At 46.9% G+C, this 22902-nt stretch overlaps 1 protein-coding gene across 1 annotated transcript; it reads left to right on the forward strand.

The window, feature by feature from the left end:
• Positions 1–13536: 13536 nt before the first annotated feature.
• SOCS6 (suppressor of cytokine signaling 6) lies at positions 13537–15470 on the forward strand. The gene has a single exon (XM_009953977.2). The coding sequence runs from the start codon at positions 13673–13675 to the stop codon at positions 15275–15277; it is 1605 nt and encodes a 534-aa protein (XP_009952279.1). The 5' UTR covers positions 13537–13672; the 3' UTR covers positions 15278–15470.
• The last annotated feature ends 7432 nt before the right edge of the window (positions 15471–22902 follow it).

A 22902-nucleotide genomic window follows, 5' to 3' on the forward strand; every position in this document is an offset into this window, starting at 1 on the left:
CACGGTGGCTAGGACCCCTGTCCAAGTGGCTAGAATTTGTAGTTTGAATTCCATTGGTACAAGGTCCTTACGTGATCCAGAGGGATCCTATGATCTTTCTTCCACTTCTCATGATGTCCATGAAAAGAAGCGGTTGCCACTGTTTTATCCAGCATGATTCTGTGAGGTGATGATGGATGGTTTTAGAACGTGTCTAAGGAGGTGGGTGAAGGTGTAGCCATGAAGTGGGCATTGGTACTGTTCTGCTGAGTACTTCTGCTTTTATATGCAACAAATAAAGCTAAAGGCTACTGAGGAGTTCTTAATTAAAAAAAATCCCTCTGAAATTTTGGCTCTCCCTAGATTAAGCAGCTCTGTGTATTTGAAGGGGAGAAGGGTTTTGATGAACAACATTTTGAGTATAAGGTCCTCATGTCTGTGGAGCGTTAAGGAACCTGACTCTTCTAGTGCGCTGTAAGTACTTGCAACTCCTGTTGATTTTTAGAGGAGTGGCTTATGGCTAGGTACTGAGAAAAAAGTCTTAACTTAGACAAAAATCAGATGTTTTATCTCTATTTTAGGTAGGACTGGCTGTAGTTCTGACCTTTGCAGTGTGTCAAAATGTACTTTGCTTTGAATTGTATTTTTGGAAAGCAGGCCATCAGCCTCAGATCTGTTGTGTCACAAGCAGAATGTGGTGGGGGTTGTGCGAATACTCCGAGCCTTGCTGGAGACAGTGCTTTAGCAGGCTCGGAGTTTGTGTCCTGTGGAGCTTAAACTCTGGCCCGAAATACTGTTGGCCTATTTGTTAGTCTCAATTTACCGTCTTTGCAGGTTGCACTTCCATTAATGGTTTAGAACTAACCTTGAAGGGTGTTTGGGCTTGTTTTGGGGGGAGGGGGTTGGGTTTGTGTTCTATATTTTTTATTACTCTCCTCCATAACTTTGGTATCTTGCTCTTTGAGGTTTTTTTCCTGCATCTTTTTAACTCCTTTAGATGTATACCACTGCTGGATCTTCTGCTCATCATCTGGCTACCTGATTCTTCTTTGTACTGCAAGATGGGTGATTCATTCGCTTTCTGCTTTGATAAACAAGACAGTTGGGCTGAAAAGACTTTGTAAAGGCTTTGTAGGTAAATCCGCTGAATTGTAAATCTTTAAAGAAAGCCAGGAAGTGGAGTCGTGACTGAGTAGAGGACAGTGCTAGAAGGTATCCCGAAAGGCTGGGTAGGTCTCCACAGGATGGGGAAACCCAGGGTCTTGGTTTGGCGTCTTCCAGCGTGATGAGCGCACCCTGACAGGGACCGCAGGCTCGAACTGGTCACCTCCCGCGGGTGACAGTTTGCTGTGGCAGTCAGCTGCGGGGGTCACGCTCCTCTGGTTCTGGTGCCCTCTCGTACTCACGCACAGAGATGGGGGAGATTCCAGATTTAAGGAGGCAGGTATTCACTCCTGACCCCAACAGCTCACACCCCTGCCTCCCCATTACTCCACCTTATGAAAATTCAGAACTTGGGTTTCGGGATTAAATGACCGTAATTTGGCCTGATGGTGCGTATTATTCAGCTTATGAATCCATCTAAAAGAGCAGAAATGGAGCATTTGGTGTTCTGGCTCATGAAGTCTGGAACAGAGCACTGAATGCCTCTACCTTAACATTTAAGCGTCAGGTATAGAGACAGCAAAAATTTCCGCAGTGAAGCCGATAATTCTGTCTGTGAGCGCTGGCATTTGGAGGTTGATACGCTGTAAATAAGTGATGGGACCATACACTTTAAAGGGTGTCGGAGAGTGGAATTAATGTAAACACTTTTGTCCCATATGAGAGGCAAGAAAGAAGAGAATTGCTGAGGCAACTCCTCTGGCTTTTCTCAGCTTTTGAGTTCTTGCACTTTGAACCCTAATGGCATTGTCTGCTATGTTTCCTATGTAAGTAGTTCAGATAAAGGATATAAAATGGTTTTTCTCAGTATGCTGCTGTTCAGGAGGGAAAACACGAATTTACTCACTGGTAGAAGTTGTCTGTTTTTGTGGTTATACTTTAAATTTTTGGGAAAGTAAAATTGCTAGTGGAGCTTACTGAGCACTTTGAGAATAAAGACTGAAATTTTGAATTAATGTGATACATAGAAAATATTTTTAATTTTTAGTATTTTTTGCTAGTGATTTCTTACCACAGTGGTATAACAAGTATCACTTAAGCCTTTCTTTTTTTAACTGCTAATCAGAAATTAAAACTAAGTCACAGTAACAAACCCCTTTAGGTTCTAGTGAACGTAGGTGGTATCTGGACGGTTGGAACTAAACACGTTTTCTGTTACAATCACGCAGTTTTGTGAGACGTGTCTGAGGAATGGCATTGCTTCGTGCTGCTGCCCTCCCTGGTTTTGGAGATCCTTCTGGGCTCCAGAGAAAGCTTTTCCTGTGTTTGGCCATACCCATGCCTTGGGTGTTTTTACCTGTAAGAACACACAAGTTTTTGCTGTGCCTGCTCCCTCACTCGGGACGCTGCCTGCCTGCCTCCTTGCTCGGGGTGGCTGGGCAGAGGGGAGGGGCTCGGCTCAGGCTCCGTAGGCAGGTGTGTTGGAGCAGCGCGGGGCTTGGAACGTGTGTCCAGCTCTGGGCTGTGGGGACGGGGAACCCGGCGTCTTGGCTGGTAGCCTGTGCTTTCTGTGAGATACTGTATTACAGCGTTTTGTCTAGTTGTTGTTATTTCAGGGATTGGAATGTTCTTGGTTGACTAAAAGTAATTATTAGTTAGATGTAGCCGGTACCTTTTCATCCCAGGTACTTCATGTTTCACCGAACATCTGTTTCTCTGTCAACGTGTTATCCTGCATGTGCTTCCGTGGTTATGTTTGTGTTACTGGTGTGCATTTGTAGTAAAATGGTTGGTTATTACTTTAGAACCATGGCACTGTCTTTAATAAAGAAATGAATGAACAAAATCAATGTGCATTTCGCAAAAATGAGACTTCTCTCGTGTTGCACACCTGGGGAACGAGGGTAGTATCAGTTGTTAGTGTTTGCATTCTGCCAGAATTCTCCACTATTAGAAATTAAAGGTACCAACTGGTTTAATGTGCATAAAAAAGCAAAGCCATGGAAATAGGAGTCTCTGCAGTTTGAAACTTTTACCAAGTCTTTCCATTGTTTGGCAACCAAAAGCCTTGATGCGAGGCAGGTATTCTGCAGTATTGACGTTAAACCTTTTTATATGGTCTGGAGGAGAACGGAGGCATCTTTGCAGTGTCCATGTAGCCAATGTGTTGTGTTCTTCTGTCTGATAATTTAGTGAAGAAAGCCCCGAACGAGAGGTCCGTCCCTTCCTCTCCGTGGTTCTGAGGAATGGCCTTACGATCTGCTGCCTCCTCCCCGGCGCGCTCGGAGGTGTCCGTCTGCAGATGCTGCGGGGAAGATCCTTCTGCTTCTGCTCCCCTCAGTCGAGGCCCTGTGCTCTCGCTCCCCTCGGACTGCGAATGGGCCCGTTTAGCCCTCCCGCTCGCTCAGGGGTGAGCGGCCTTGGGAAGGGCTGCTGCACGAGGGGACGGCGCGGCGCCTCCCGATGAGGGGAACCTTCCGTTGTCCCCGCGGGTGGCGCGGTGGCAGCGGGGGGGAGCTGGGGGTCCTGCCGGCTGGGCGAACGCAGCCAGTGGCTCGGCCCCAGCCAGAGCCTGGACCCGCGATGGTGGGTGGGAGCCCCCGGCCGTGGGACCGGAGCGGGGCGGGAGGCAGGTGGGCGGCGGGGCTGCCTGTGTCGCCCTTCGGCCGGGCCTGCAGGGCGGCTGACGGCAGGAGAACCATCTTCCTTCGCCCACTGGCCCTCCGGCGGTGGGACATGGCCGGGCTCGGTACGGTGGTGAGCGGGACCCTCTCCTTCTGCATAATGGATTTTCAGACCAGTCAGTATTTGCTTTAAAAACTTGTTTCTGCTGCCTTTGTTTCAGCTCGTATGTGTGTTAGACAGGTCTGTGTGGAACAGATTTCTCTTCTGAGTTTCACAATATTTCTTGTGTAACTAGCAGAACAGATCAGGTAACTAAGTTTGGATTATTGCTTGAAGAAACGCATGTTCTTAATTTTAATTAATAAGTTTTGGGGGTATTTTTACAAAGGTGTTTTTTTCTCTCTGGATATTTTGAAGGTAATTGTACTACCCTGAAATAATTTGTGCAGAGTTTTTTTTCTGTTTTTGCGTATCTTTGATGCCAGGTGAATGTTATTTGTAGGACCAAAGGCCAGTTACGTGTGTGCCTGGCTGCCTGTCAGATGAGCACACACGGAAGCGGGACGGTGAGCGGTTTACGGATACCGGTGTTACAAACACACGCTGTGAAGCCACCTGTTGGCCAGCTGGTGTGGCTAGCGAGGCGGTCAAAGTAAAAGTTAGATTTAACTTTGCTTTTATTTGTTTTTTTGCCTATGAGTGGGACTTTATAACTCTCCTGATGTGTTGCTTAGGTTGCTCATTTCTGCTCCTCAAGAAGAGAGCATCCTGTGTGGTGCCTTAAAGCGAGCGTGGTTGTCGTGACCAGTCCTACCTGCTCGGTGCTTCGGGGTCCTCTCTCGTCATTTTCACGTCGGGTGAGTTGGGCAGGCAGAAGCAAACATGATGGTTATCACAAACTAGCAGCTTGTAATTTAGGGAGAGCGGCGATATTAAAAACAAGGTGTTTGTACTGGCACGTGGTACGGTGAAGTACGTGGTCATCCCATGTAAACCTTTACAGTTTCACAATTTTTTTAGATTGGATATGAGGAAAAACTTCCATACTGAAAGAGCAGTCAAGCACTGGAACAGCCTGCCCAGGGCGGTGGTGGAGTCACCATCTCTGGAGGTGTTCAAAAGTCGCGTAGATGTGTGCCTGGGGACATGGTTTAGTGGGCACGGTGGTGTTAGGTCAGCGGTTGGAGGTCATGATCTCAGAGGTCTGTTCCAACCTGATGATTCTAGGATTCTCATTTTCAGCAGAAACAGGGTACGAGGCCTTTCTTCCTGTTACTCCTCCTGTGTTTCCCCCGTCCCCTCGCAGGGCGCTCCCGGTGCGGGGTGAGCCGAGCGCCATGTCCCACGGTGCCCAGCTGGAGCGGGCCCGCGATGCCGGTCGGTGGTGGCGGTTTGGCCCGAGAAGCTGATCGCCGTTGGGCCAGCACCGCGGGAAGGCTGGCAGTGCCCGAGCGGCGTCCTCGCCGCGTGCTGGGGCGGCCGGCCCTTCCTGCGGGCTCCCTTCCGCGCGGCAGCGGCACACAGCCACCGTGCTCCTCCGCTTGCTGCCGCGGTGCCGGCCTGAGGTAGCGAAACCAGCACCGATCCGAGGCCGTGTGGGGTGCTGGTGCTGGCTGCTGCATGGCTGCTCCCTTTTTTGGGGTGGGCTGGAAAACTGTTTCTCACAATTGTGTTATTTAGTCACGAATATTAAAAGAACGGTCAGGTTATTGCTGACCACAAAAATCACTTGGAGAGCGTGGTCTGGTTTGTTGTCTCTGTCTTTCTGGCGTGTGCCTTAATGGGACGGGTGGCGTTTCTAAAACAACGTTTTGAAATGCTTTGGACTCAGGAATGAGCTGCGTTTAGAATTGGGTTTTAGTGCCTGCATCCATGCAGTAAGATAGGTTGTGTTCTTTGCAGCACAGGTTCCAGGGTTTGGCCAGTTGTGCATACTTCTTCAAAAAAAGAAGCACAGAAATGCACATTTTTTTGTTTTTACTGAATGTCTTTCCCACTCTTCATTTTCAGTATATTCTTTTCAAACGCTGTTGCGGTTCTCAAATATATGAGCAGGCACGTCATCTGTTCATCGACAAAGGCAGTTCATTATTCTAAATTGTATGCTGGCTTCTGCAGGTAACTTTACAAAAATCTCAGAGCAAAATTGTTTTAAAAATTACTCCATTTTGCAGAACATGATGTTGGTCCTTATTGCTGAATGGAGAAGCTGTCGTCTTACAGCTTTTCCGATTCCTGACGTACCGGTAGTAAGGTTCAAGAGGATTGCACAAGCCAATGAGATGAGCATAAAGTCCTCCTGGTGCCACACTGAGGGTACCACCACACCGCTGAACTGAGGAGAAACATTTTGGTGTATCTGCCTCCTGTCAGGATGGAGAAGTGGGACGGACCCTTGCTTGGAAAGGAATTCTCATGCATTGTCTCCCAGGATGTCTGCCCTTCAGCCTGTGAAGGTAAACCTGACTTTTGCTGACAGCCAGCCTGCTGGCCACTGCAGGCTTGTGAGGTAGCCAGAGAAGAAAAGGGAGCCCGACGGAGCGTTGCTCTCATTCTTCCTCTGCTTGTGCACAGCTGTGTGGAAAGAAAAGGTTTGCTGCACCCGGTGGATGTGATGTCCTGCAGTGAAACACCTGCACATGGGCTGCACCCGTCGGGTTTCTTTAGTCTCTTCTCTCGTTTGATTCAGCAAAAATGTGTCACTTTTTTTCTTTTTTAGTGGCTTGGCACGTGTTTACCTTCTGGGTTGTTTTTGTTTGCTTGTTTTCCCCTCACTGCCTGCTCATCAGGGTCTTAGAGCCAAGTCATGGCGTTCTTTTTCCCCGTAGTTTTTCAGCACGCTTGAAAGGAGTCATTAGCAGTGTACCTTGTTGTCAGCTGTCCGCTCAGCAGCCGTGAAAGGTGGTACTTGTGCCAGTCTTTTAGTAAGTGTACAAAAAGTACAGCCTGCTTCGTTCCCTGCTTGGGTGTGGGTTCCCAGTGGGTTGGAGACGTGGCAGGGGTGGCCGAGGTGGTTACTGTCCCGGCTGGCACCCCCCAGCTCCCCCAGAGCCTCCCGCCCCAGCAGCAGCGCTGGTGTGGGGATGCGGTGGGCATCTGTGAGCTGGTGTCACCGGTGCTGGTTTTGGTTTGACGTGCCGGGTGATGGCAGCTGGTGCTGGTTCGTGTGCCTGGTAGCTCGGGAGCATGCCGGTCAGCCACCCTGCTGCGATGGGGGTGTCCCCCGGGGTGGGGTGCCGGGGGTGGTGCGGGGGTTGGTGGTGGCAGTGACGGGGCTGGCACGGTTGCACGGCTGGACGTGGGCAGATGAACTGCGGCACAGAGATGCCATCCAGCGCTCTTCGCCTGCTCCCCGGGGGAAAACTACCAATCAGGCAGAAATACTCTGTCCTGCAACCAAATATGGGAAAGAAGAGCAGGACTCGCTGTGAGCAGCCGTGGGCTAAGCCGTGTTTAAAGGGAAAAAAAAAGGAAAAAGTGTCAGGGAAATCCCGCCGTTAAGGGACATCCTATTTTGGCAGCAGCAGGGCCGAGGCAGGCAGTCGGGACGTTCAGACTTCTTCAGTGCTTCTGTTCCTGGTTTGGCTCGCAGTTAATTCCACTGCTGGTGGGGAAGAAAAATCTCTTTGTGTCAAGTTTTCGTTACTAGTTTACCCCACTTTTCTGCTTGCTACCATTGCTTTTTCTCTGCTGGAGGTTGCTGACAGTGATTAGGATTACTCTCTGTGTTGTTAGAACGTTGGTGCCCACAGACTGTTAGTGCCCTTTAAGCTTTGTAAAAGGAGGAAAAATAATAGAAATGGCATGACTGCTGGGGTTTTTTTCTTGGTTTATTTGTTTGAAGTTGTAATCTATGTATTTAATACCTATAACATGATATTGGCCTGTAGAGAAGCCCACAGTACTTTCCTCAGCTCTTCAAATCTTAGAGGGTGGAGGTTTAAATTTGGGGTGAGTAACATCTACTCAGTGTTCAGGTCTTTGGTTGGCTTAAAAATAGGAGTCTTTAAGTAGCATTGAATTGCTATGAGTATAAAGTCCTGTTGGATGAGCTTCTCGTCTGTTTTCTGCCCTGTTCCAGCTTCACATGAAGGTGTGCATCTGAGCTGCTCGGCGCTCACGAGAAAAGCGGGGACGCAGGGGAGGATGGGCTTCTCTAAAACTTGTGATCTGGTGAAAAAACGTGTTCATCCATTGGCAAGCAAGCCACTAGTAAAAGCACCTACCTTTCTGTTGTTGTTTTCAAGGCTTGAGAGTACGCAGTGCAGTTAGGTTACTTCATTTAAAGACTCTCCATGCTGAGGAGTAGCACAGCGTAGGCGCTCGAAGCTCAGGGAGGGAAAAGCCTCACCGTCTTCAGGGTGCCCATGGCCCGTGTGGTGCGAGAGCCGAAAGCTGCCACGCAGCCTGTGTGTGCTGTCAGAGGGTGGAGGGGTGTGAAATGGGTACTGGATCTCCCCTTGCTTAATGAGCCTCTGGCGTGTGGTTTCTGGGCTGAAACAACAAGGACGGGGCAAGGAATAGCTTGAGTCAGTATTTTCTGTTACTGGTTTGAAGAAATAACTTCCAGGGATGCAGGCATCGTTACTGAAGGTACGGAGAGCAACTTCTGAGTAAGTTACATAAACAGGAACTCTGCCTTAAATTTCCGAAATAGAGCACTTGAAATCTGCGTTACCTTCCAATGCTGTTTTGGAAACGCTTCAAGTAACGTGTGAATATATTTCAGCGAGAATTTGGGGGCAGCAGGGGAATGACACCTCGTACTTCTGCAGATAATTAGACTAGGCTTCATTATCTGTCTGTAGTGAAAACCTGGCGCACGTCACACCCCAGGAATGCAGAAACTTTTTTCAGTTTCAAGGTATTTGTAGTTATTATCTTAATATGAACAAGTTTGTTGAAATACAGTAAACTGAAGTCATAAATGATGTAAGTCTTGCTATGATTCAGTATAAGAATAAAGATGACGCGTCTGATGGATAGCCAGACTTTTCAGGAATAATGCAGCTGTAGGTTCAAAAAAATCAAGTTTGATGCTCTACTGTTTTGCTTTATGGAAATAAATGAGGAGATTAACATTTATTTTAGGAAAGTCAAAGTTATCTGAAGCAGCACTGAGTAATAGTTCCAAGCCACTTTTGTGATGGTGCTTTTGTTAGACTTTTTAAAGACAGTTCTTTGCTCAGCCATGAGTGCTATTTTGGTGTATGTTGCCAGTATGATGTTTTCTGTCCCAACTTTTAAAAGTTAATGCTGTTTTATTTCTAATTGCTGGCAGCATTGTTTATAGGGGGAAATGACTGCACCTAACCCAAAAGTGTGAAAAAGATCAGAGATGAATAAAGGCCATAAAAATGTAAATAGCCAAACTTCTTGTTGATGTGCTTTTGCAAACACTGCGTTGAGATAGCTGTTGGATTATAGTCCATTGAAACCATTTTGTGGCATCAAACTGGAACTACTCTGCGGTGTTGAATAGTCAAACTAGATTTGCTCAAACTGAAACACTTTTTTAACTTCCATGATTTTTCATAAATCAGTGCTGGCCACCGTGATAACAACTAACGTGTGATCGCGTGACCTGCTCTTCACATTTCTGAGAAGCAGGCTGTACAGTTTTAGCTTTAATTCTCTTCACGAATGGTTTCACGTTTGTATGTGATGAATGCGTGCTGCTCCTCTTAAAATGACGTGGGCAGGTTCAGCTTTGACGGGCACGAAGGGGACCGTGGCGTTGCTGGTCGTAGTCTGGTGATGGGGCAGTGTTTGTCAGGGGCCTGTGTTTTGTCCGTCTGCGTAATTTTAAAGGTTCCAAGCTGCCGAATTTGTGATGTGAGCTCGTAGGCCTCGTTAGATTTCATTCTGCCTCGTTGTTCTGTGTGTTAACATCTTCCGGGTCTGGTTAACCTCCCGTTTCCAACCGGTGTGTTCTGGGTATTTCAACGTTCATCTCCACGGTGCACTGGCACAGTTCAGGGCCTGTTTATGGTCCCAGGTACCTGCCAGCAGAGTCTCTAGAGGCGTCTCTGGTTAGGCTGCCTGAATTCACTGTACAGCAGATGGCACTGGAAGAGCACATCAGTGGGAGTCTTCAGTGATGCTGTAGTTCGTACAAACTCCGAGTGAGGCTGCTGCCGTGCTGAGGGCTGTGAGGAAGTTGTGCAGCTCCCTGGCGTGGGCTCCAGGAGCGGGGGCATGCTGGGCTCTTCTGCTTCGGCTCTTCTAGACGTAGACAGTGGAAAAGTCCACGCCTGCAAGGGCATGAGCATGTCCTGTGTTGCGGGCTGCTCACAGCGCGCTTTCGAACACACCCATGCGCAGTGCCGAGTTACTGGTGCTCCTCAAGTACCAGCAGAGAAAGAGGAGTGTCGGGATCAGTCAGGGTGTTCGACCTCGGGGCGTGTTTGCTGTCTCCTGCCTCGGGTAGAGTGTGCATAAGAGATGCCACAAAGCAGAGTGGTCCTCCTGGGGAAGACTTGTGTCGAGGCTTGCTCTCGTCCGTGGGTGTGCTCAGTTTGCTTTGGAGAGCTTTGGCCCGGACTGGCATCCACGAGATTTTTATCATCTTTTCCTGGGTGGATGAGCTGGACTTCTGGATATATGCGTGTTGCTTATGTGGTTTATATTTGAAATTCAAACCTCTATTATTTTTTCGGTGTGAAATGTTACAATGGTACAAGTAATGGGTCGTGCATTTGGACAATCATGCCTTTTGCTTGACAAACATACTGGCTGCTAAGGTAGGCTGACAGATCTAAACCACTTTTTTGCTCCAGCAGGCTTAGTAGTCACTTTCAAAGTAAAAAAATGTAACTCTGTATGTTGCCACAGAGATTTAGCTGTTGAGATTATTTTTAGGTAGTGGATTTTCATTTGTAAAAAAAAAAAAACCAACCCATTTTGATACAGAAAGACTAGTATGTGATAAAACCCTGTTCTTTCAAGTGACTTATTTAATCTTTTAGTTATGGAGAAGCTGAAGAAATGTTGTTCCTTCAGCCAAATTTTGGGTAACTAATACTTTTGAAACACACCAATTAAAAAAAAAAATCAGTGAATCCGTTTGGGCCTCTGTGCATCTTCTTTCCCCAGTCAGCAATGCGATAATGCTCTTTTATTTTCTGCCTAGCTTGGAAGGCAGATTTTGCATTGTTCCATGCTTCCCTTTTAGGGGCTGGGAGTTGCAAACAGTGTGATGTACTTCCCAGCGGGGTGGGGGACCGCGGCTGGTGGAGTGGAAGGAGTGTCAGCCTGCGGACGTCAGTCAGGAGCAGCTGGGGAGCCTGCTGGGTGTCACCCGTGGGGCTGATGTGAGGGTTCCCAGGCTTCTGCTGCTGCGAGCACAACGGCACGGTTGAATTTACCAGGTGAACGACGTGCCGACTTTGTCGGTTTAGGAGCAGTGCAGAGTCCTGAGGTTGGATTCTTCACTCGTTGTGTAGGTTCGTGTCGCTGCATCTGGTGGAAAGAGTACTGTAAATCGGTAAGGTGGCAAAATCCAAATGGTTTAGGAACAGAAGGCCAACAAGGCATTTCAGGTCTACTTTTAATTGACATGTAACTTTATCAGTATCTGTAGGTTTTTCTTAATTACCACTGTACTTGGTCAGTTACTCTGATACGCCAGACTTCAGGCATATGAAACCCACTAAACATATTCTGCTCATGTTTGTTTTTCAGTGCTTCCATATTTCACAATTATTCAAAACACATGGAGCTCATATGAAACATCAGTATTTTGAAACATGGAATTTTATGGTTCTGCATGTATCTGTTGTAAGAAAAGGAAAATAAAAGTAATGTCTTAACCTTTGAAAATACATACACATATCTCAGTATCCTCTTGCAATTGTGTAAGTGGGATACGTTTTTTAAGGTGTCAGGACCCCTGGTACCACAGGAGTCGTGTTAAAGCGGAAAATAAGCAGTGAACTTCTAATAAAATGCTGGTCCTGGTTTTCAAGGTGATAATACTAGTTTATGGCAAAAGTTTGTTCTTAGTCTTTTGTTCGTTTAGGAAACAAGGTTTTTGGGGATCTTTGTTGATGGCGAGTAAGTCGCTTTGCAGGCAGAAGAGAAACCGTTTAGTTTCTCCCCATTGAGAGAAAGGAAAGGAGAGTGTTGTGGAGGTTGGTAATGAAGAGGAAATGAGAAGAGTCCAAAGATGGACTTGGGAAATGTCGGAGGTTACGGCAAAACCAGAACAGGTCTTGGGAGGTGGGGCGGTGCAGTGTAGGAGTGTGAAGGCAGGACTAGGGTGCAAACCCAAGTAAATCAAGCTTCAGTGCTTCTGCTAGTTATGAGACCAGTGTTCACCCCGCCGGCAGCAGGCCTTTACTTGAAATTTTTCGAGGTATTTTGGAGCTCAGGATCTTTCGATGCCTTGTCTTGTCTTTTGGTTTGCTTTGGGTGCGATCCTTTAGCCTTTGTGTTCTTGAGGGCCGCAGAAGCTGGGCTGGGCAAGAGCAAAGGTCAGTGGACTGCTGTTTGATTATGGTAATCGTTCTCCTAACATGCTTTTGTGCAGGTTTTGAATGGTTATTCAAGAAAATCATACTGTTTCGTTGATAAAGCTTACTTCAGTTCATTGCATTGTTTTTCTCAGTTGCTTGTATTGTGATACTATGGGAGAAAGGTGGGAAGTGTGTGCATAAGGGCTGTTTTACTTTCCCTGCAGTCCCCCAAGCCTGGAAGATTTCTTGAAAGATTCTTAGACTCCTCCAGCTTGCCATGCTTAGCCTGGAGCCAGGCTTGCTGCTGCAGTTTGTGCTGCTAACGTCACACGTGTTTGGAGGTATGTGGAATAACAGCGGGCACGAACGGTACTGACTTCTGTGGCAGCAGCAACTCCCCTCTCTTCTCTTTCCCTTCTTGTTCTTCCCCTCTCTGCACAGCTGCTTGCTTTGGAAGGTGTAACAAAAAAAAAAAAAAGGCAAACAACATAATGCCCACCCCTCCCAAAAAAACAACCCAAAAAACCCGCAGAACAAAACCCAAACAAAGCTCAGACAAAAAAATCCAAGCTGCAAAGTCGAATTGATGGAGGGGGTGGGTACCTGACTCTCGAAGATGCCAGGTGGGAGCAGTTGACTGGGAGTTGAGCAGATGTGTCCCCATGGCGCTGGCAGGAGTACTGGAGGAACAAAGTGTTAGGCAAGGGAAGCCTGTGATTTGCCCTCCTCTGTGCCTAAACCAGCGTTTGGAAACCAGCTCTTCTTTCATAGACATTCAGGAGGGGACTCTCGTGACTTGCTCTAAACAGATGCTACTTTGCTGTTGATGTCACACCCTTTTTTCACTAAAGTCAGTTTCCCTGTAATTCTGTAAGTGTTTGAAAATTGCTCAACTTTCCTGTGTAAAGGGAGCCTGACCTTGTAAGGCCGTGCTTCTAGGACTAATTACAGTTTAACCTGGATGTAGGAATTGTGTTGGATGGAGAATCCTGTAGAGTTTTGTCTTCTGTGGTTATTTTTGTGGGGATGTCTTTAGGAGCCTTCTGACAGAGGGAGGGTGTTTCTGTGCTTGAAAATCTTGCATCCATGCATTAAATATATGTGCCTATGAGTACGATGTAGCATGTGTGTATATTTAAGTAAAATAGCATGCGGAAAGCAGCAAAGAGTTGGGGAAATCTCCAAGGCACATGTAGCAGATCCGTTTTTTGAGGCTGATTGGTTTCTAAGTCAGCTCTTTATATTTACTTTTATTTGATACCTGGTACTTAAGTGCTTCAATTTCTGTTTTGTTTGGAGAGGGGGGAAACCCTTATGGATAACTTTAAAAAAAAAAAAAAAAAAATTCTTTTGTGAAGTTAATTGTTTTTTATTTGTTTCCAGGAAATGGCTCTTGAAGTTAAATGAGACTGGATAAAACACATAAATGAAGCAGAAGCTGCTCTGCATGTGTTAGGGCTGTATCACCACAAGCACTGCTGATCAGCCAGACTTGGTAACTTGTCATAATGAAGAAAATCAGTCTCAAAACAATCCGCAAGTCGTTTAACTTAAATAAAAGTAAAGATGAAAGCGACTTTGTAGTGGTTCAGCAGCCATCGTTAAGTGAATTTGGGAAAGATGACTCCTTGTTTGGCAGCTGCTATGGTAAAGATTTGGCTAGCTGTGAAGTCAATAGTGAAGATGAAAAAGGAGGCAAAAATAGATCAAAAAGTGAAAGCTTAATGGGTACGTTAAAAAGGAGGCTTTCAGCAAAGCAGAAGCAGAAGGGCAAAGGCAGCACGCCATCTGTAAGCTCTGCAGATGATGACACCTTTTCCTCCTCATCTGCTCCGATAACCTTCAAGGATGTGCGAGCTCAAAGACCTCTGAGATCCACCTCCCTCCGAAATCACCATTACAGTCCGACTCCGTGGCCCCTTCGACCCACAAATTCAGAAGAGACGTGCATCAAGATGGAAGTGAAAGTCAAGGCCTTGGTCCATTCCTCTAACCCAAGCCCAGCACTGAATGGCGTTCGGAAGGACTTCCACGAGTTGCAGCCGGACAACGTGTTCCAGGAGCAAAACAACGCGTTAAAAAGTACGGAATCGCAGAACGGGGACTTGCATCTTCACATTGATGAACATGTGCCTGTAGTTATTGGATTAATGCCTCAGGACTACATTCAGTATACTGTGCCTTTAGATGAGGGAATGTATCCTTTGGAAGGATCGCGTAGTTACTGCCTGGATAGTTCCTCGCCCATGGAAGTTTCAACTGTTTCTTCTCAAGTAGGGGGAAACGCTTTCCACGAAGAAGAGAGCCAAGTGGATCAGGACGTCGTTGTTGCACCGGACATCTTTGTGGACCAGACGGTGAACGGTTTGTTGATCGGTACCACGGGAGTCATGTTGCAAAGCCCAAGAGTTAATCACAGCGACGTCCCTCCGCTCTCACCTTTGCTACCTCCAATGCAGACTAGTCAGATCCAAAGGAACTTCAATGGGCTGAATGGCACAGATGCCCACGTGGCTGAAAGTATGCGCTGCCATTTGAATTTTGATCCCAACACTGCCCCGGGAGTCGGAAGAGTGTATGATTCTGTACAGAACAGCGGTCCTATGGTCGTGACAAGTCTCACGGAAGAACTGAAAAAGCTCGCAAAACAAGGATGGTACTGGGGCCCCATTACACGCTGGGAGGCAGAGGGAAAGTTAGCTAATGTGCCTGATGGCTCGTTCCTCGTTCGAGACAGTTCTGACGATCGTTACCTTTTGAGTTTGAGTTTTCGTTCCCACGGAAAAACTCTTCACACTAGAATCGAGCACTCGAATGGTCGGTTTAGCTTTTACGAACAGCCGGACGTGGAGGGACACACGTCGATAGTTGACTTAATTGAGCACTCGATCAGGGACTCTGAGAACGGAGCTTTCTGCTACTCGCGGTCCCGGCTGCCTGGCTCTGCCACCTACCCCGTGAGACTGACCAACCCCGTGTCGCGGTTCATGCAGGTGCGTTCGTTGCAATACCTGTGTCGTTTTGTAATACGCCAGTACACCAGGATAGACCTGATTCAGAAACTGCCTTTGCCAAACAAAATGAAGGATTATTTACAGGAAAAGCACTACTGAAAGCTTGTGGGAATCTTGCATCTTGCACTTTGGGAACGACGACAACAAAAAGAGATTGAATTACAGTTTACAGACTCTCATTATTATCAAAATCTTTTGCTGCCATAAAAATATTTCATTTTTGTGTGTAAAAGGAAAGTAATGCATTTGGATTCATGTTTGTTTTGGGGGGTTTTGTGTATTTTGGGGGCTTTTTTTTTTTTTTGGGGAAGAATGATCTCAAGTTTATTTTTAGAAGTGTGAAATAGCTATCTTTCATCAATGTGCAGATTAATCACAATGTGAATGATCAAATTCTCCTTAATTTCCCCCAAGTCCTTTGCTGCTATCCACTGTGATTTTTATGCATTGAAAGCACATTTCATGTGTATTCAACCATAAGTAAAAGTCAAATGAAACTTGTTGAATGGAATTTTTTTTTTTTTTTTCCTTTAAAATAGCCTCTTTGGAAAAAAAAGATCATGGATAAAAACCATACTGGTATTCTAAATGACAGAATTTACATCTATGGTAAAACAGTTTCCCAGTATCCCAATGATAAATTTCTATAGAGATGTGCCCCGTTGTGGACTGTGTAGACGGAGCTGTGTGGTGAGGACGTGGTTATGCAGCCTATCTCTGGGAAAACCCCACCTTCCTCCTGAGCCCTGTGTTGTCTGTCCACGCGTCTGTGTCTGAGGCGGTCGGGTCGGCCGCCTTCTTGTCTCGGTGTTTGTCCTTCTGAAAATGGCCTTTAAAGAAACAAAAGTCTGTGAAAGTCGGTGTGTGGAACCCCTAAGGCAATGCGGTGTGGGGTCTTGTCAGACGGTGCTGTTCAGAATCAGGCTGTGGGTGAAACCCCTGAGCACCTCCCGGGTCCCCTCCCTGTCCTTTCCCGCCTGCTGGGGGCTGTGGGGGTTTGCGGGAGGACTCCCGGAATGGTTGCTGTGGGATCGCAGACGGGTGAGCCATTTCAGGGGTGCGGTAAAGCTTCTCGTGGGGTGATGGCTACAGTATGTATTCGATTTTCTGCGTTTCTTTCGCTTCAGAAATGCAGTAATACCCTGGTGTCCCTTGGGTCGTTTCCCCTGGTTTTGGATATCCTGTGGGGAGGAAGGCACAGGACTGAGAACAGGCTGGATGGACGATGCTTAAAATGCGTCTCTGACTCTCGTAGCCTTTCAGGTTCTGGGGAGGAGAGGTTTGGATAGACACCGCAGAACGTGTTTCGGTTTGCTGTCGTGAAATGTTTCGACGTACGAAATACGGAATCGGTTAAGTAAATGTTTATCATATCTGTCAAAGATTCTGGTGTTTGAAAAGCTTACACTTATTCTAACCTTCTGTAGGGAAAAAAAAGACTTTCGGTGGGGAGTACAGGTTCTACGTGACTATTTTCGTCATCAAGGTTCATCCGTGGCATTTTCCTGTTTTGTTTCGATTGTTTGTTGTGTTTTTCCCTCCGTGATTCTGTCACCTTTAGGAGTTACTTGTCGAAGGGGTCATGGCTAGCTCGGGAGGGAGGCTTGCTCTGCCTTCCCTAGCTCCGAATGTCACCGTCCCCGCCGCTGGGAGGAGTTGCTGGCCGGTAAACATCAGCTCAGAGAGGGCTTTTCATCTGCCACCCAGCTTTCTTGTGTAGGTCACTTTCTTCATGTTTGATCTAGCCTTTTTGTCCCCTGAGACGAGTCTTTAGTAATGAATACAGTATTGCTGCGAGGTGGTGCAGTAGCACTACATCTTGGGTTGCCTGAATTGATAGACAAAATTTATATTTTTTTAATTTATTTTTTGACCATAATGTTTAACTGAAAAATAAAAAAAAAAATCAGAGGTAGGTAAAGGCTGCCTTTGCTTTTAAGGGAGGGAGAATAAGGATTTCTTCTTTAGTCTGATAAAGTTTTAAACTTAAAAAAAGTCTAGAGCAGTCTATATGCATAATGCGTTGGCTCTGCCATTGAGATACGTGGATGAAAGTGTGAACTCTGCTTTCTTTTTTTTCCTCTACTGACTGCCCCAGCCCCAGCCCGCCCCGAATCAGGGCTGCTAACTTTATTCAAAAAGGCACAATAACATGTTGTATGGTACAGTGTTCTGATTCTGTCTGTGGGGAGGAAAAAGAAAATCATTTTTGTGGATTTTGGTCACACACTTTGGAAGAAAACCTCTGGCATTTTCTTCACTTTAAAAATTCTTTCCCCGTACGAGCTAGAGGGCCGATGCATTCTGCAGAATCTTTGAAAGATTATAGTATATTGAATATTTTCTTTGCCATTTAATACCACTATTGAATGCATTAAACATATGTTTATACTATGCCACGTGCGTTAATTTAGCAGTCGTTGCGTTGAAACGTGAGTGTTGCAAGCTGTAATATCTGGTCCTGTTGCTGAATCGGGAAGCGTGCAAGCCACGCCTGCTGGATTCCTTGCCCATGCCTTTGCCAGCTGCAGCTCGTTCACTCGCCCAAACTGCTGCTGCTGGTTCTTTCAGCCGTGGCTCGGCTCGCCGGTGTCTGAGCTGCCTTCCTTGCGGTGATCCTCTCCTGCGAGCTGCGTCGGGTCACGTTAACTTGGTCGTTCCCCCCCTACAGCTGCCCCAGAAGGAACGCTGTCGAGTGGTTGGGGCCCGGGATGTGAGCGCCCTGTAGCACTTTGTTTCTAAATAAAAAACGCTGGTAATATTTCTACTAAGCTCAAAATACTTTGAACCAGTAGTAAGTAGACACAAACGTTTACTTTTACAGGTTTCATTAATCGGAACCTCGCAGTGTTTTTTCATAGGGAGATAGCTGGCCAGCCAGGAGAAGGAACCCAGAAAAATGACTTTGAAAACATTAAAGATACCTACAATTTCTTACAGTAAAGGTGAATATAAAAGAACCACGGTAGCGTTTAGTTAGGAGACAATTCAGAAGTACTCGGAGTAACCACAGAAGTTGTGTTGACTTCTGCTTCATAAAAATTAGAGGAGCAAAGTGTCCTTGACCAACAGAAGGAGAAGGATAGAGGGTATCTTGGGGCCCCTGGGCGCGGGTGCGGCGGGAGGGGAAGCTGACTGGCTGTCGTCCCTGCAGAGCAGGTACGGCTGTTGGTTCAGCACCACGGCGCGGGTGCCGGGGTGGGCTTTGTGCGCGGCTGAAGTGTGGAAAAATGGTTCTGAGAGTGAAGCTTTGCAATACAGCTCCTTTTTTGAGCATCTGAAATGATTGCGGTTGTTGGTGACGCTGCCTCGTTTACCAATTAGAAGAGCAAAACAGCACCTTGTATTTGGGAACAGAGACATAAATTTGTGCAGTTTCCCCTGTGGGGCTGTGTTACGAACAGCCGAAAGTGATTTGTGTTCCTTGGTGGCTTTGAGGGCCTAGCAGTGACCCTGCTGTGGACATAGTGGGTGCCATCTTCTTGTCAAAATGTTCTCTTGGACGGCTCAAACGCGATTATTAATCGAACTCTCTGTTCTCAGACGAGCTGACTTTGCATTTGTTAAAGCCAGTTTCTTGCTGTGAATGTTGACTGCTGGGCTGAGGAACTCTGTGCAGCTCCTGTTTTGGTGTGAGTTTCAGCTGGAATTAAAAACGCAGAGCAGCACGCCAGCAGCAGGTGGGCTGTGATTCTGGGGAGAGGTGTTTCTCTGCTACTGAACTGCAAAAATTCTGAGCTAAGCTGTGGGTTAATTAATGATTTCCAGTTTAATTTCTGAAAATCTTTTTATGACTGCAAAGAACAGAAATGACAAGGCTTCTTTCTAAGTAAAAGATGGGCTAGATGGGAGTTCATAGTGCGGGATCTGTTCATTGCTGTATCTGGAGAGTCTTCTAAATTCTACACCGATAATGGAAAAGTCTTAAAGAATTTTGTATGAATACCTGTTGGGTTAAAGAATTTTTATAGTGACGGTGGAGTGCCATGAAGTTGATACTTGCAATCCAGATTGCTGTGGTTTACACTTTTCTCTGTTTCAGACCTGGCGTGCCCTGTTTGTACTACGCACGCCACAGGGTGAATTATCCAAAGTCCATTGAGTTTAATGTGTTCTGGTTTGTAAACAAAATTATAGTAATTTCTTGCACATTTTTGAAAAATAATTGTATAAGGATTTATGTATCTGCTTCTGGATACAGTGTGTAAATAAAAATTTCATTCACAAAAAGGTCTGTGGAGTGTTCTGTAGCTTAATGACAAAAGAACTGACGGACATTGTAGAGTTTGGGCACCTGACTGAAACATTTAAATTTGAACGGTTACAATTTAAGCTCTTCCATGTTTTTTAACCCTTGCTACTTGACCTTTCAAAACATTTCGGTATACCAATTGTCTTAATTCCTACTTTTCAAGGCAAGAAAAAAAGTTGCCGGAGCATGACTAGAGTATGATTTTTAAAAGATCTGCCTACGTTCTGTAAGCTGTTGATGATTTTTGTTGTTGTTTTTCCTTAAAAAAATTACAGAATTCATAACAAGGGTCTCCATTTCATCCAGATGTACCTCAAAGGTAATATACCGTCTCTTGGCTTCCAAGTGAGCAAATGGTTGTTATTTCGTTCCCAAATAAAATTAAAACCCTTCTGGATGGTGCTCATCTGTTCCCTTGGTGCCATCCTAGGTCCCCTTTGCAAAGGGAGTGGAGTTTCCCACCCTGGGAGGTGGCGCAGATGAACCGGGAGATCGAGGGCGAACAATTCCGGAGTTGCAGGAGATGCGCACGATTGCTCACGTGTTGTCGAGCCGTTGGCGCTCGCAGACTCACGGCTCAGAACCTAGAAAATGCCACCGGCTCCTTAGGGCCTGGCTGTAACTGGGTTTGGGCTTTGTAAAGCAACCGACGCGCCCAGCCTTGGAAGCAAGTAGTTGTCACTGCTGCTGCCCGCAGCTGGTACCTGCTCCTCCGTGTCTTCTGTAGCCGTGTCCTGAGCAGTAACCAGGAATAATTTGTGGGTTTTGCCGTGCAGAGCTGGGTTCTCCTGTTCCCCCCGCTGGGGCCAGTGCTGCGGCCTCAGGGGGGCGCGTGGTCATCCCCCCGGCGCGCGGAGGGTCCTGCTGGGCCTCGTCCCGATCTGCGCGGTGCGCCTCGGGTTTGTTCCCTTCGCCCCAGGGACCCTGGTGGAGGATGCCCTTGCCCTCGGGTGTTCCCAGGTAAGTGGGGAGAGGTGAGTAAGGGGGAGCTCTACAGCCGCCCGGAAAACCGGCGTGGTCGGGGCAGGGCCGGGAGGGCCGCGGTCGGTCGGGGTGCGCGTGAGCCCGAGCGCATCCGTGCGGCACCGGGCACCTCCGCGTGGAGGGGAAGTGCCGAGGGACCGCGGGTGGGGTGGGCTTGCCGTACCGCCTGGGCCGGGGAGCGGGGTTGTCCTCGGCCCGCGGGACAAGACCTCGAAGGTGGCAAAGCTGTTGGATCCAGCAGAAGTCCTTAATGTTTAGGAAACTGTGGTCGCTTCCGTGCAGCCCGCACGATCTGCGTGCAGTCTGTGACTTGCTCTTGTTTTTGTTTTCCTTCCCAAAGGCCAAGGTTCAGCCGAGCGTTTTGGCATCCCCGCGACGTCGGCACGTGCACCGTCACCTTTCCGGGTAAGGCAGCGCCTGCTCTTTGCTGTGAAGCCGTGTAGAGCAGGAATGGGCTGTTGCAGGGGGCGGGGGCAGGGGTGGTCGGTTTGGTTTTGAGGAGTGACCCAGAAACGGGTGTTCGGCCTCTGGAGACAAGAGCCCACGATTCTCTCGGGCCAGCTTGCCGCATGCGGTCGGTCAACCGCTGCATCGCTTCCAGGGTGAGCTTTGAAGGTGGTGGTGCTGCTGGGGGGCGGGCAGGGCACCCGCCCTCACCAAACGGCCTTAAAACAGAAAGGGATCTTTCCGTGCATGGAATGAAGAAGGAAAGATGGAGACGGTGTATTTCGCTCCCAGTGGGCGAGAAGGAGCAGGCTGGGATGCGTGTGGAGGAGAGACGCGTGGCGGAGCCCGGCCACCTCCGATGCTCCCACGCCGTTTGGGAAGAGCCAACGCAGGGGGGACGAGGAGCTGGAGCAAAGGGAGCACAAGTTCTGTGAAACTTAACAGCATCTGTGCCTGTTGTTAAATGCGTGTTGTGCCTCAGAACCGCTGTCTAGTTCTCTTAACTTTAGTTCCCGAAACTCCTCAGCTGCAGCTCCGGCTTCTGTGGCTCTGTGGTGGGGCGTCGCGTTCCTCTCGGCGGAGCCTGCTGCAGTAAGAAGGGCGGGTTTTTAAAAGCGGCCGCTGTTGGTTCTGGCTGTTTGAGATATTGCTTAAGGAGATGGAGGAAGCAATTCAAATGTATTTTCCAGAATTCTTCATGAAAGAGCCATGAAAGGGCATCTATCATCCCGTGGTCAATGTCACGTCTATTTCTTAACAACACATGTTGTCTTCTCAGTTATAGATCTTTCAACTAATTGGGTTGTAACTGGGCAAACACGATACCGAGCTGCGAGGGTCTTTGGTCTGACTCTGTATCTGTGCTTACAGCTTTACATCAAGTGAGAAACTATGAATCTTGGAATCCTGTCTAACAGTTCTTGTTTCTATATTTTGGGGTCAGTAGGAATTTTAAGGATGAGTACATTCTTGATCGTTGTGGAAAGTGTTACTTTTTTTTTGAAGGAAACATTAAACAGAACAGTAAATAATTTGGCATTTGCATGGCAAAGAATTGCTCCCAGCTGGAGCATCTAACAGATTTCTCATGAAGCTCTTCTATACTTTTTTTAGTGCAAAGCCAGTGTTAAAATTAATTCAAGATCTGCTTCAGATTCATTCGAGCACTGAAAGCTTTGAAGAACATCATATCCAAGAGAGAGATTTGTATTTGAACCAACATAAAATCTGTGTAGTATAAATATTTCAGCACATAAGTAGAACAAGAGCAAATCTGAAATTACGTTCTTTCTCCTCTGCTTGCCAAAGCAGTGCTTCTGTGAGCATATTTAGCTGCACAGAAAATGATAGAAATCTCTGTGTATCAGCTTGTATCTGACCTGCTTATCCTCGTAGTTGATCGGAAGCCTACTGTCGTATTCATTTCATGGCGCATTGGAATTGTTATATTGTAGGTTGCTTTGTTTGTTTTAAGCTGCAGAAGTGATGAAATAGCTAGGGGGAGATGAGGAAAAAAATCATTCATCCTTCTGTTTTTAGGTGCAAGTGAAAAAAGAGAAGAAATACCACTAGAGGGTCTGGAGACATCTTGGGTGGGTAAGAATGACTGTCAACAACAGGGGGTTTGCTTCGTGTGTGTGTGTGTGTGCGTGTGAGAGTTGGTTTGATCGTACTACCCATGTAAATAACGCCTAAGCTTCATAATGTGGCATCTGTGTATCTCTCTCTTCTCTGAGGCGTTTTGTAGCTTCCTGCTGGAGATTTTTCAGAGATTATGTTTTCAAAGACCCATCAGAAAACAGCTCCTTTTATTTTTGGTTGTTGCTTTTCTCTTAAAGATTACATTGCTGTAGGAGAAAAATAGTGGAGTCTAATTATTCTGTCCTGTATAGTCTCGGAAAAGATCAAATACTCAGCTAATGAACGGATTAGTGCTTTTTCTCATTGCTTTATAAGTCTCAGATATTTCCCAATGGAAATGTATAAATAGGTTTCGATAACGAACAAAGGGAAGATGTATTTTATTCCAAAAGTACAAATG

Source organism: Leptosomus discolor, chromosome 8 (assembly GCF_034619465.1).
Source record: "Leptosomus discolor isolate bLepDis1 chromosome 8, bLepDis1.hap2, whole genome shotgun sequence".
In the NCBI taxonomy this organism is placed as follows: Eukaryota; Metazoa; Chordata; class Aves; order Leptosomiformes; family Leptosomidae; genus Leptosomus; species Leptosomus discolor.